This window comes from Chenopodium album, chromosome 2, assembly GCF_948465745.1.
Source record: "Chenopodium album chromosome 2, dcCheAlbu1.1, whole genome shotgun sequence".
Lineage (NCBI taxonomy): Eukaryota > Viridiplantae > Streptophyta > Magnoliopsida > Caryophyllales > Amaranthaceae > Chenopodium > Chenopodium album.
Window position 1 is genome coordinate 32,513,248 of NC_137835.1, and position 13,525 is coordinate 32,526,772.

The following is a 13,525-nucleotide window of genomic DNA, read 5'->3' on the forward strand; positions in this document are numbered from 1 at the left end:
AATGATATGACCACGCGTCTCTCATCAAAGAGCTTCTGAATGATATGTCCACGCGTCTCTGAACAAAAGAGCTAATATGTCCAAGCGTCTCTAAACAAAAGAGCTTTGATAATGTGTCTATGCGTCTCTGAACAAAAGAGCTTTGATAATATGTCCACGCGTCTCTGAACAAAAGAGCTTTTAATAATATTTCCACGCGTCTCTGGACAAAAGAGCTTTTGATAATATATCCACGCGTCTCTGAACAAAATAGTTTTGAAAGGATTGTCCACGCGTCGACAATATAGCTTTGATACTTGAATGTTTGTTGCGATCTCTTGGTTGGCTGCGAACAGGAGCTTTGCTGAATAGTTGTATCCTGTAAAAATCAAAAGATTGCCAAAAGACTTTGCTAGCGTTTCTCTTAGGGTTGACCTAAGGCTTGATGTTTATTCTTAGGGTTGGCCTAAGGTGATTGACTGATTTGAGGTTGACTCAATGTGACTGACTGACCTGAAGTTGACCCAAGGTGAATTGACTGACTTGAGGTTGACCCAAGGTGAATTGACTAACTTGAGGTTGACCCAAGGTGAATTGACTGACTTGAGGTTGACCCAAGGTAAAATGACACGTGTGAATCATGACCTGTATGTGCATTGTATTGTGATGTGCTTGACTCAAAATGCGAAAAAGCAAAAAAAATTCGTCATTTTTATGAAGGGTACCCACTTTCTCCCGGAAAAGAAAGACGCGAAAAAAAAAGAAGCGAAGTTTTTGAAGGTGCATGTTGAATGAGCTTAGCCAAGTATATGCGTTTGATGCTGTTTCGCAAGATGCAAAGGTTAATTCATCTTAGGCTATCATAGTTGACTCAATAATGAAAGTATTTTGGTAACTTAGGCGCGGAGGCTAAGTACTTCATACTTGCTTTGTGATGCAATGATGATTATGATTGATGAGTGATGTTTAATTGACAAGGCATGCTTCAACGTTGTGTTAATATTTCATGACAAAGGGTTCCTAAGGGAAGTATATTTGGTCATGTATTTGTGATGTGTGTGAAAGTGACACTAAAGTTAGGCCGCAATGGCTAAGTGTGTGGGAAAGTATTTTTTCAAGAAGAGTCAAATGATGGTGACTCTTTCGGCTAGGTGAGCTAATGATGTAAGGATCAAGCCCCCAAGTCTAGCTCTAAGTATATAGGGATGAGCATTGGAGATCCCTTGATATGATCATGGTGTGGGTTAGGAATCAGGTCGTACGTAGCTCTAGCCGAACCTCGCACAAGTGTGTTTATACCTCAAAAAGTTCTTTTTAAGAGTTGTAATGTGGTTAGGCTAAAGGTTATAGAAGAAGGAGATAAAAGGCTCAAGACCCTAGATAAGCTCCCAAGGTATGTGTAGGCGTCGCTCGATGTGCGCCTACGTTAAAGCATGTTTGAATATGCGTGACACTCTTAGGAAGTGGGAATTGACGTATACGATTAGGGACAAGGAAAGTAGGCAACCACGATAAAGAGACAACGATAGGCAACAACGATTGACCCATGAAGGTTACACTCCATTCATAATCCATGAGATTACTAACTCCATATGGTTCGGAACCACGAAAGGATGATCGGGGATGAAGGTACAAAGTGGGTCATGGAGTCACATTCACTCGTATTGCCCTCTACTCGATTCTTATAGTGAAACGCATTCCTGCGATCTCAAAGGAATACAAACAGAGATTGAATTTGCTCCAAACTATTATTTTGCTAAATTAGTTAAATATTAATGCAACATATAATTTTAAAATATTGTGATCACTTGATTAAATAAAAAGATTAAAAAGGAACCTAAACGGGTTGTCCAAATTATCTTATTAGTCGTGATTTTCAATTACATATTCCCATTAACATGCAATATAGTGATCAATAAATATAATAAATAAGCATTAATATTGGAAGCAATTTAACAATAATAGCGTTAGTCAAATCAAATATAAATAAATTTAATCATGATACTAGCAATAAGAATAAAAATAAGAATAATTAAGTGATTAGTTACTCACTTTCTGCGTTTCCTTGAATTGCTAGCTACATCATGAATAAACTGTTAGTAACTTCAATAAAAATACAAATCAAATTGAGACAATTAAATTAAATAAAAAGTAGAGTTGATTTGGTCCAAACCCTCAGTTAATTCTACCTTTCACGCCTTGGTTTCAGTATAGAAATTTGGGTTAAGTATGAACTCCTTGGAGTGCTTAAGGAAAAAATGGTGTAATTAGGAATATAGATTTAAGTCTTAGAATATGGGAGAGAGAGAGAGAAGAATGAGTTTTGGTGCAAAAGAGAGAAAGAGAGAATGATTTGATGATCAAGCTTGTTGATGGTTGGAAAAGGGGTGATATGACCTCTATTTCTACAACCTTTAAAAGTGAGAAGTTGAGAAAGATTAGGATTTTTGGCAAAATATTAGTGAAAATTAGTGAAAGGAATAGTGCATTGACCATATTTTTCTCATAATTTGTTGGTAATTGCAAAAATGCCATCAATTCCTTGAATTTTGTTGACTTTCATCACTTTTTGATGACTTTTTTGACCTTTTGTCAAAAATAAGTTGTGAAATGTCAAAAATTAACTCCTTTGAGTAGTTATTGAAAATTGGCCATCAAGTTTTGTTGATTTTTTTTTTACTTTTTAAAACTTTATTGACTTTTATTAGTATAATTGTGGTTTATGTGTTTTAATTAATATTAAGTGATGAGGTGTACATAGCTTTGTTTGTTTAATTAGTTTAATTTAATAACATAAAGTATTTAGCTTTTAGCTTGTTTTAAGGCATGTGTTTTTTGAGTGGGTTAGGTTTTTGATTGTTTGTTTATATATATATATATATATATATATATATATATATATATATATATATATATATATATATATATATATAACTTCATTGTGAGATAACTTAAACACAATTACTGGAGCTTTTTCGATTGCAAAATTACAAGTAATAGAAGTTATTTCAATTATCAAGTTATTTAACGAAAAAAACAGGTAATTTTGCATGCATCCATCAATTTAGAAGTTGATTAGTGCATGATTCTTGCATTTTGTATGGTAATTAATCGGTGAAATTTAGTGTGATTAATAATTCTATATGATTTTAGTGTGTCAATTCACTTGCACGTATTTTTTTTTGTTTTATTTTGATTTTGATGATAGTGTTTAATTGATTTTTTTGCATGTAAGGAAATTTATGAGTTTAAAATTTAACAATTATATTATGTGTTCGATTTTGATGTGTGACTTTACTTGCATATATTGTTTGTTTATTTGATTTTAATGTTTTAATATGGTTTTATTTAATATAAGATGCTAATTAATTTACTGATTTATTGCATGCGTTTTAGATTGATGACATATATGTGTATGTTATTATTTGTTTGCATTTATTTTGTGTGATTTGGTTAGAATTTATTTGTGACACTAAGTTTATTCTTAATTTGTGCATGCATTTAGATTGGTTGATCAGTTATTAAGATAGAGGAACAGAAGAACAATATGCAGGTAATTTTGCAAGCATCCATTAATTTAGAAATTGATTAGTGCATGATTCTTGCATTTTGTATGGTAATGAATCGGTGTAATTTAGTGTGATTAATAATTCTATATAATTTTAGTGTTTAAGTTCACTTGCACGTATTATTTTCTTGTTTGATTTTGATTTTGATGATAGTGTTTAATTGATTTTTTGCATGCAAGGAAATTTTTGAGCTTAAAATTTAAAAATTATTATGTGTTCGATTTTGATGTGTGATTTTAGTTGCATATATTGTTTATCTATTTGATTTTGATGTTTTAATATGGTTTTATTTAATTTGAGATGCTAAATAATTTTCTGATTTATTGCATGCATTTTAGATTGATGACATATATGTGTATGTTATTATTTGTTTAAATTTATTTTGTGTGATTTGGTTAGAATCTATTTGTGACACTAAGTTTATTCTTAATTTGTGCATGCATTTAGATTGGTCGATCAATTATTAAGATAGAGGAACAAAAGAACAATGTGCATGCATTTTTGGTTGTTTTTGTTTTTGAATGACTTAAGCCTATTTATATTCTGAATATAATTTCTGAGGTTTAAAAGTTTGCATGCATGTATGTGGTTGAAAGTTTTAGTTTAACTTCTTTTTAAGATTATAGTGTGATAGTGTTTTGAGTATAAGTTCTGTGTTCAGAGAGAAATATTAGTGAGAGTGACACGAGTTTTTGGTTTTTTTTTTTTTTTTTTTTTTTGTACTGGTTTATATTGACAAAGGCTTGAAATGGTTTACAAGTCTATAATTGTTGCATGCAGTTTGTGTGAAGATCGTGGGATATTATTGGGATTAACATTGTGTATTAGAAAGTTAAGGTTAACATTGTTTATTGGTCTATTGGTAGTAGGTTCATATGGTTTGAGTGTCAAGTGCTTGATTTTTGGTTTTTGTAGTTGTATTTGTTTTGGGCGGAATTTAGTCTGAAGTGGTTGATTGTACGTGAATTACAGGTTATGAATGCTCCGCTCACATAAGAAGTGATATTATTTCGTCCTTTGTTGAAGCAAATTAGCGAATGCTTGGATTTCCCTGATCCAGAATACGAATATCTCAATCTCCGAAAAAGCATTGCTTGTGTGGCTGTTAGGAGCAAGAGTAGTGTTGTTCGTACTGTTTATCTTGGTGGAGATACGGACAATGTAGATGAATCTTGTGAAATTGCGGCTAAAAAGGTTGTGTATGATCTTATGAAAAGATATGAGATAGTTGTTGAAGATGTAACTGCTTTACATAAGCAAATGTATGAACGTTGTGGTCGATTGTATGGATACTAGAAAGAGAAGTTGGAGGCAATTGAGAAAGGCAAATCAAAGGTTTATTTTCATGGAGATATTTCTACTGGAATTGGACACAATCAAAGGAAAGTTATTATTGATTTCCTTGAGGTGTTGAGGTCTATTTTGAGTTGTGTTGATGTAAAGTGCACTCCAATTGAAATTATTGAACAATTTCCAAATCAATATGTTCTTGGTTTACCATCATTCACCATAGGAACAGTTTAGGATTTAGGTGTTTGTTTAGTGATTACTAAGAGGGTAAAGTCGTATCCCCTAATCAAAAGTAATTACCTAAGTCCTCTAACTAAAGTAGATAGGGAAGTAGGGTCGAACTCCATAGGGAAACAAGTCTTTCTATTCCTAATTAACTAATATAATCTAGATTATTAGGTAACTAATATGTGAATTTGAATGTAAAACTAAACTACGAAGATTAAGAATAAGGAGAGAATAATATATAAAAGGATCTAGGGCATAGGTTCACCAATATATAATATTCCAGGGTAGAATATAATAATCATTCATCAATGCATATATTAATTAGATTATAAAGGGCTTTCGCTAAGTATTATAATCACACAATTAATTTACCGGTATTAAATCTCATCTTTCGAATCTCGACCTAACCATTTATAAATTAACCTGCCTATTGAAACTAGACTTAAACATCAATTCTCATCTGTCGAATCTCGAATCAATATTTTCAAACTCATGCATAAAAGATCGGGCCTAATCTAGTCACAGAGCATTAAATCAATCAATAGGAAATTAATATAGCATTGGCAATCAACAACAATAAATTACCCCTTCATATTATTTATGGATCCCCATAAACCCTAGAAAGAAAACTACTCACACATAATAGAGACTAAACTAATCAAAGCAATAAAGCAAGACATGATTAAAGGAATAAAATAAACCACTAAGATTAAGAGAAGAGAAATCGTTACCAAAATAAATCTGGAATTAAAAGTAGATTAAGAACAAAGGTTTTAGAGAAAGAAAATCTAAGAAAACAATTAAGAGAGTAAAGTAAGAGTAAAAAGAGAGAGAGAGAGATTAAAATCGTATTACGGAGGAGTATTTATACTCCGTACAAATCCTAAACTAAAACAAACTTAAACGACAAAATTAACTCCTAATATTTACACGCGCCCGATTGGGCGAGGCACCGCCCGATCGGGCGCGCCTTTTTGCTCTTCAGGTTAAATCTCGCGCCTGGGCGGGCGCGTCACCGGGCGCCGACCTTCGCTTCTCCTGCCCGGCCGGGCGCGCCTCCGGGCGCCAGCCTCTTTGGCCGGGCGGCTTTCTTGGGCCACTAATTGGACTACGATTGGGCTCCAATTCATCCGGCCAATCTGGATTTCCTCTTCGGGTCTCGAATACTCGGTCAAAATGCCCCGATATAACCATACCGAGCCCTTAATCACCGGTTCGATGGCTCTAACCGGCCCTAGGCTAAAAAATCTGGTCGTGCTTCTCCAGTGCTCGTGATTGCTCCAAAATATCTCGGGAAAATACTCCAAAAGTGTAAATCCCTGCAAAAGTCAACCAATTCTACGAAAAGACTAGAAAACACCAATTAGTAATAAAAGTGGCTCTAAAAATCCAAAAACACTACTAATTATGACCAAGGGACGGGGGTCAAATACTATATAAAATAGACACATCAATTACTGTTTGAGTCAAGCTGCAGCTAAGCAAGATCTAGCTAGGAAAGCTGTTGATTATCTCATTGATGTGTGTAATCTTGAAATAGTGGATGCTAAATATAGGGATCCGACGTGTAGGTTTGATGCTTTGCTATGTGTTTTGGAGAGGGAAAGTTATTTAACTGTGAAGGAACGTGTGTTGGGAGTTAAAGAACAATTGGAACCTTCTTCAGCTCTTGTAGAACAAGACTTTGTAGTTCCTGTTGGTGGGGAATTTCAGGTTCCAATATCTAATCCACCTATTATAGCTTTCAGTAAGATTTAACTAAAATCTCAAGTTCCAGAATCATTTGTTATTTCTGATTCCAGCATTGAAGAAATCCCAAAGGGGGAAGACTCTTAACATTTACATGGACGTTTTAAGCGTGTAAGGCTTTTAAAGGATTAGATGACTTGGGTTTAAGATGGTATTGAAGAAGTTTTAACTGCTTGTTGTGTGGTCTTTTGTTGCTTGTTGCTTCAACTGGGTTAGTTTTTTGTTGGATCATGTATTTGAAGTTGCTTGGCTTATGTATGTTGCACAAGATAGTTTGTTGTGATGCTTGTGCATTGAACTCTTTTAAGTAAATACACAGATTAGAGTTCGAAGTAGATATTTTGGTTTTGTAATGGTTGTAATGGATTATATGTAATTAATGATAATGAACACTTTTTAGTTGTTGCTATACTTTTCTTTTTTGAACTTTCTTGCAGTTTGTTATCTAATTTGTGGATTTTTAAAGCTTATGGTATGTCTTGTTATGAAAATTCAGATTACTTAGAACACAAGTTACGTGTAGAAAAAAAAGGTTGCTTGATACAACGACGCTTGCAAGGAAGACGTATTGTGGAATTTGAAAAGAACAATAGAAAATGGGTGAGTTTTTTCATGTATCTAACAATGAAGATCTAGGGAAGTTTTTTTTTACAATGAAGTGATTTTAGGACAATAGTTTGTAAAATTAATGTTAATTACTGATTATGTAGATCGATTATTATGAGCACCAACGACATCATATAAATACAGGACTAAAGTCAAAGAGGGTTGGAAATTGAAAGTAATGAAATAGAGGCTGTCAATGGGTCTAAAAAGAAAACAAGAAAAGGAATTCAAGTGCCGAGTAATTTCAAAACTCTCATTTGTAGTAAACATATTTTATATTGAATTGAATTGAGATGGAGATAATTGCTTATTTATTTGTTATTTATGTTTAATAAGCCCCTTCATCAACAAGGACACACACTAATAGCCACCTTGTAGATTTGGAGAGAAGATCTACTGAACAAATGCAAAGGTACTCAAAGGTTGAATACTTTGGTATTAGAGAAAAATTTATTATACTTTGTTGTGTTACTGTTATTAATTTTTGTTTTAAAATTTAAACTGAATTTGTGTTTTTGTAATTTTGTAAAAAGGTTACAGGAGCAGCTTAATGAAAATTCGGGAAAAGAAAAAGGCAGCGCAATTGAAGTTTCAAGTAATTTTAGTGTCTTCTTAGAGAATTCCTACATGTGTTTTAGAATAATAAAAAGTAGGGTTTTTCTAAGCTATACCCCTAAGGTATTCGAGTTTCTAAGGTGTACCCAAGCTTTTTCAAGTTTCTAAGTTGTGCCCCTCAACTCACTACCATTACTGAATGGTACCCTCCTTGGGACTTCCACGTCACCTAAAGTTAACAATAAATTTAATAGAAAGATGATAAAAAGGTAAGGAAATGGTAGGAGAAAGAAATCTTATCCACCGCAACCCTAATAATGAAAACTGGTGCGACGAAATAACACTCTCGAATAACTTTTAAACAACTAATAAGGGTACATTTTAGTATTGATAAGGAGTTGAAGGGCAGAGCTTAGAAACTTGAAAAAGCATGGGTACACCTTAGAAACTCGAATACCTTAGGGGTATAGCTTAGAAAAACCCTAAAAAGTATTAATGTCAACAAATCAGAATTAAAAATTTCATTGATCACACTTTTCATAGTTTGATGCAGTAACTGGTGAAAGAGTTATTGTTCAAGTTTTTGCGCTACCTGCAATTCAAGTGACAAGTAATTTCAGTGACTTATTCTTGGTGTTGCATCTTTTATATACAGCTGATTTGAAGATTCTATTTTTTGATTTTGATGTTTACAATTATAAGCAGCTTCGACAGCAAAAGGTTACAAAAATAAACGTCGTACAAACGTGGAGGGTGAATGTAGTGATCAAATTCAAAGGTTATTTGAGACTTAATGGTATATTGTTGATATTTGATTTTAATAGGAAAAAATTACTGAATTTGTGTTTGAATCCTATTTAAAAGGTTACAGGATCAACCCAATGGAAATTTTCAAGAAAAGGAAATCAGCAAAGTCCTAGCAACAAGTAATTTCAGAGTTTTCTTTTTTGGTATTACTTTTTTTCAATAAATATTTGTATTACAAATACTTTGTAATGATCATTGTTCATATTTTTCACAGAGGGATGTGATGCTCTAATTGGGAAAAAAAATTCCTACTAAGTCTTATCTGCTTCCTGCACCTACCTACTATCATAAGTGTATGGCCAAGAAATTTGCTTTTGAATCACTTCACTTCTGCTGTGGTGATGGAGAATCAGGATTGCTGCTAATGATTACCCTCCACATCTTGTGCGGTTATTAACTTCTAAAGATGAAGAAGCAAAACGTTTCAGGAAGTATGTGCGATTGTATAATAATTTGTTCGCTTTCACTTCATTGGGTGGTGATCATAAAGCTTAAACAAAGAATGGAATCTATGTTTTTAAGTTACATGGACAGATTTATCATAATATTCCCAGTTTAGTTCCTGGAGAAAAAGACCCACAGTATATGCAAATGTACTTTTATGATGGACAACAAGAATTAGCTAATCGTTTAAAGTGTTTTTCTATGTTAAGAGAAAATATTTTGGCTATGTTCATGGATATTACAAATCTAAATCCGTATGCCAGATTTTTTCGAAGTTTGAGGGGAGTTTCGAATAGTGATTCAACACAGATTTTACTGAATAAGACTACAGTTCCAGATCAGCGTGTTTATAATGCTCCAACTACAAATGAGGTTGATGTTATTTGGCAAGAGAATACTTCTTCCAGCGAGTCTGAAAGTACACACATATTGGTTACTGGTGTAGATGATTCTTCTCATATGATCCAACACTATTATGGTTGATATGATCCTTTACAGTATCCTTTCATATTTCCATATGGTGATTGTGGGTGGACTCAAGGACTAAAGAAGATGTCTATGGGTGGATTACAACAGTTATAGTCTCAGACAGATCTAGTTTCTTCATGTAGTATACATACTAATGAAGAGTTGTTAGATGAAGAAGCTAGGCGTATGAGTTCATATCTTTTATTTCTAATTAATAAAGTATATTTGATTTTATATATGTCATATACATGCTTTTATTGCTAATTTTATCCTTCTTTTTCCAAATATTGATTTATAGGTGCAAATGGAGGTTAATCTAAGGAAAATAAACATATTTCAGCTCGAGAATATTATGCATATAGGCTTCAGTGTCGTCTGGGAAATTACTTGCTCAGAGCTGGAAGATGTTTTCAACAATATATCGTTGACATGTATGTCAAGGTAGAGAATACACGCTTGGATTTCTTTAGAAGGAACCAACAAACAATAAGGGCTGATCTTTATCAGGGACTTCTTGATACTATAGATTGTGGAGAAGAATGTGCAGAAAATGTTGGAAGACGAGTTATATTGCCTGCAACGTTTATAGGTGGCCCTCGAGATTTGAATAAGAGATATCTGAATGCGATGTCATTAGTTCAAAGGTTTGGCAAGCCTGATTTATTTATAACAATGACATGCAATCCTAATTGGCCTGAAATAAAACAAGAACTTGCTGCTGGAGAAGAAGCACAAAATAGGCCAGATATTGTTTCAAGAGTTTTTAGGGCAAAGGTATTTGCTTTAATACATTTAATTAGGAAGAAGCAAATATTTGGAGAAGTGGTTGCAATGATTTATGTTATTGAATTCCAAAAAAGAGGTTTACCTCATGCTCATTTTCTCATTATTTTGAAATCAGAATTCAAAATAAAGACTCCTGATGACTTTGATAAGTTTTTTGTTTGTGCTGAAATTCCATCTTGTGAAAATGGATATTTAAGAGAGATTGTGATCAAGCATATGATGCATGGTCCATGTAGTTATCTTAATCCAGAATGCCCTTGTATGAAACATAAAGAACAACGTGGACATTGTAAGTATGGTTATCCAAAGAAAAATTGTGAAGAGACAAAAAGTAACAGTGATGGATATCCTTTGTATCGAAGGAGAGCTACGTGTGATACTGTCAAAGTTCGGGGTGTTGAAATGGATAATTCATGGGTGATTTCGTATAATCCATATCTTTTAGATTTTTTCAATTGTCACTTAAATGTTGAAGTTTGTTCAACTATTGAAGCAGTGAAGTATCTGTATAAGTATGTTTATAAAGGCCATGACAAGATATCTTTCAATATTGTCAAAACAAAAGATGGAGTTCCCATGCAAGATGAAATTGAACAGTATCAGTCAGGTCGATGGGTTTCACCCTGTGAGGCTGCGTGGCGTCTTTTTGGTTTTAATTTATATGAAATGTATCCTTCAGTTTTACCTCTTCCTGTTCACTTGCCTAATTCCCAGCTGATACAAATGAGACCTCACGAACAACTAACATCAATTGTTTCAGATGCTAAGCGTACTAGAACCTGTTTAACAGAGTTTTTCGAAATGAATTATAAATCAGCTTTGGGAACAGGATGGCTATATAGTGAATTTTTAGAGCACTATTGGTGGAATGCATCAGATAAACTGTGGAAGAAAAGAAAGAATAAAAAAATCCAGATTGGAAGGTTAGCATTTGTTGGACCTTCTGAAGATGAAAGATACTATTTGCGGTTGCTGCTTCACAATGTCAGAAGTCCGAAGTCGTTTGAAGATCTACGTACAGTCAATGGACACATTTATGCCACTTTTCAGCAGGCAGCACTGAAGTTAGGATTAATGGAAGAAGATGATGCAATTGAATTGTGCTTAACTAAAGGATGTGTCATCCAAATGCCTCATGTTATTCGAAGATTGTTTGCCACGGTACTTATCTTCTGTCAGCCTAACGATCCTCTGTCTTTGTGGACAAAATATTATGATTCTTTTTTAAAGGATTACCGATATAAATATCCTACAGATGCTGTAAGAGTGAAACATTTAGCCGTAAGATCGATTGAGCAATTAGTTGAGTCAATGGGAAGTTCGTTAAAGGCTTTTGGGTTACATAATTTAGTAGAAGATGATGGTGATGCTATACATGTTACGAAAGATATAGAAGATGCATTGAATGCTCCGATACTAGAAGAGTGTTTTGAATGTAAAGAAAAGTTAAATCAGGCTCAACGAGTTGCATTCGATGTCATAATGGATCATGTTACAAAGGGGAAGCCTGGAGCCTTTTTCATAGATGGTCCTTGAGGAACGGGGAAAACTTTTTTATATAATGCTCTTTATGAAGAAATCAGATCAATGAATAAGATTGTTTTACCAACAGCAACTTCGGGTATTGCTGCAGCCAATATTCCTTCTGGTAGAACTGCGCATTCACGGTTTAAAATCCCTTTAGACCCTTCGGGCTCACTTGCTTGTAATGTTCCTAAGCAGGGAAGTTTAGCTACGCTTTTAAGGGAAACAACATTGATTATTTAGGATGAAGCTTCTATGGCTAAGAAGGAAAATATTGAATCCCTCGATTCACTACTCAGAGATATTTGCAATTTAAGTGTATTATTTGGAGGCAAATTAGTAGTATTTGGTGGGGATTTTAGACAAGTTCTTCCAATTGTTCCACGTAAATCTCAGAGAGAAGCAGTTGCTACAAGTTTAGTTAGTTCTGCTCTGTGGCCACAACTGCTGAAGTTCAAGCTTACTGAAAACTTAAGGGCTAAAGATGATCCTGCATATGCAGCTTTTCTGTTGGCACTAGGAAATGGTGAATTGCAAAAAACGGAGGATGCGTTTGTTGAGCTACCATCAGATATTGTTAAGCCTTATTGTACTGGAATAGCTGATGATGTACATCTAACAGCTGTAGCATTTCCAGAAATGGATATGTTTCCATTTAATTAAGACATTTTTACTACAAGAGCTATATTGACACCGATGAATGAGGATGTTGATGCCATAAATTCAAGTTTGATTTGCAAATTCCCGGGTGAATCAGTAGTGTACAAAAGTTATGACACTATGATTGATGAATATTGTGTCGTATATCCTACTGAATTTCTAAACAAACTTTTCCCTGGTGGTATGAGTCCTCATGAGCTTGAGCTGAAAGTTAATAGTCCTGTTATTCCGTTAAGAAACCTTCTGCCAGCATCTGGTTTGTGTAATGGAACAAGACTCATATGCAAGCGGTTTTTCCGCAATCTCATTGAGTGTGTTATTGTTGTTGGACATAATAACGGTCAGCACGTGTTGATTCCAAGAATATCATTACGTCCATCAGATTCAGAAGGCTATCCTCTTAAATTTTAGAGAAAACAGTTTCCTTTGAAACTTAGTTTGCAATGACAATCAATAAAGCTCAAGGACAAACACTTAGTCAAGTTGTGGTTTTTTTTACCGCGATCTTGTTTTTCACATGGACAATTATATGTCGCACTTTCTCGAGCTCGTAAATCAGCTAATTTCAGTGTAATAAATGAAGCTAGCACTAAGCAACGGAAGGCGACAAAAGTGAAGAATATAGTATCTTATGATATTCTTCGTTTGGCAGGAATCATTTAGAGTGGAAAAAGAGGTAAGTCATCATCATTATTTTACATTCATATTGGTTTTGAGAGTGTATATTTTCTTAAAACCAATAATTTCTACACCATTACAATGAGTAAGCTTATTTTTTTTTTTTAATAAATTTTATCTGTTTTCCTATGTGTTTGTAGTGATGGAACAACTAGGAATTTAATCTAAAAAATTCATTTGTA

General features: G+C 33.8%; 3 protein-coding genes across 3 annotated transcripts; all 3 read left to right on the forward strand.

The window, feature by feature from the left end:
* Positions 1-10,124: 10,124 nt before the first annotated feature.
* On the forward strand, positions 10,125-12,017 carry LOC145571279 (uncharacterized). The gene has a single exon (XM_081630345.1). It carries the CDS (start codon positions 10,125-10,127, stop codon positions 12,015-12,017), a length of 1,893 nt encoding a protein of 630 aa, XP_081486471.1.
* Positions 12,018-12,068: 51 nt separating this feature from the next.
* On the forward strand, positions 12,069-12,668 carry LOC145571288 (uncharacterized). The gene is made up of 2 exons (XM_081630352.1): positions 12,069-12,191; positions 12,249-12,668. The coding sequence occupies exons 1-2, from the start codon at positions 12,069-12,071 to the stop codon at positions 12,666-12,668; spliced, it is 543 nt and encodes a 180-aa protein (XP_081486478.1).
* A 33-nt stretch (positions 12,669-12,701) lies between these two features.
* On the forward strand, positions 12,702-13,076 carry LOC145571298 (uncharacterized). Its single transcript, XM_081630358.1, has one exon. It carries the CDS (start codon positions 12,702-12,704, stop codon positions 13,074-13,076), a length of 375 nt encoding a protein of 124 aa, XP_081486484.1.
* The last annotated feature ends 449 nt before the right edge of the window (positions 13,077-13,525 follow it).

What these genes read in the sequence shown, in the direction of transcription:
- LOC145571279 (XM_081630345.1), top strand. Translation starts at nt 10,125, where the DNA reads ATGTATGTCAAGGTAGAGAATACACGCTTGGATTTCTTTAGAAGGAAC.
- LOC145571288 (XM_081630352.1), top strand. Translation starts at nt 12,069, where the DNA reads ATGAATAAGATTGTTTTACCAACAGCAACTTCGGGTATTGCTGCAGCC. An exon ending in CGGGCTCACTTGCTTGTAAT is followed by an intron (nt 12,192 to 12,248) that starts GTTCCTAAGCAG and finishes TTGATTATTTAG; the next exon opens with GATGAAGCTTCTATGGCTAA.
- LOC145571298 (XM_081630358.1), top strand. Translation starts at nt 12,702, where the DNA reads ATGAATGAGGATGTTGATGCCATAAATTCAAGTTTGATTTGCAAATTC.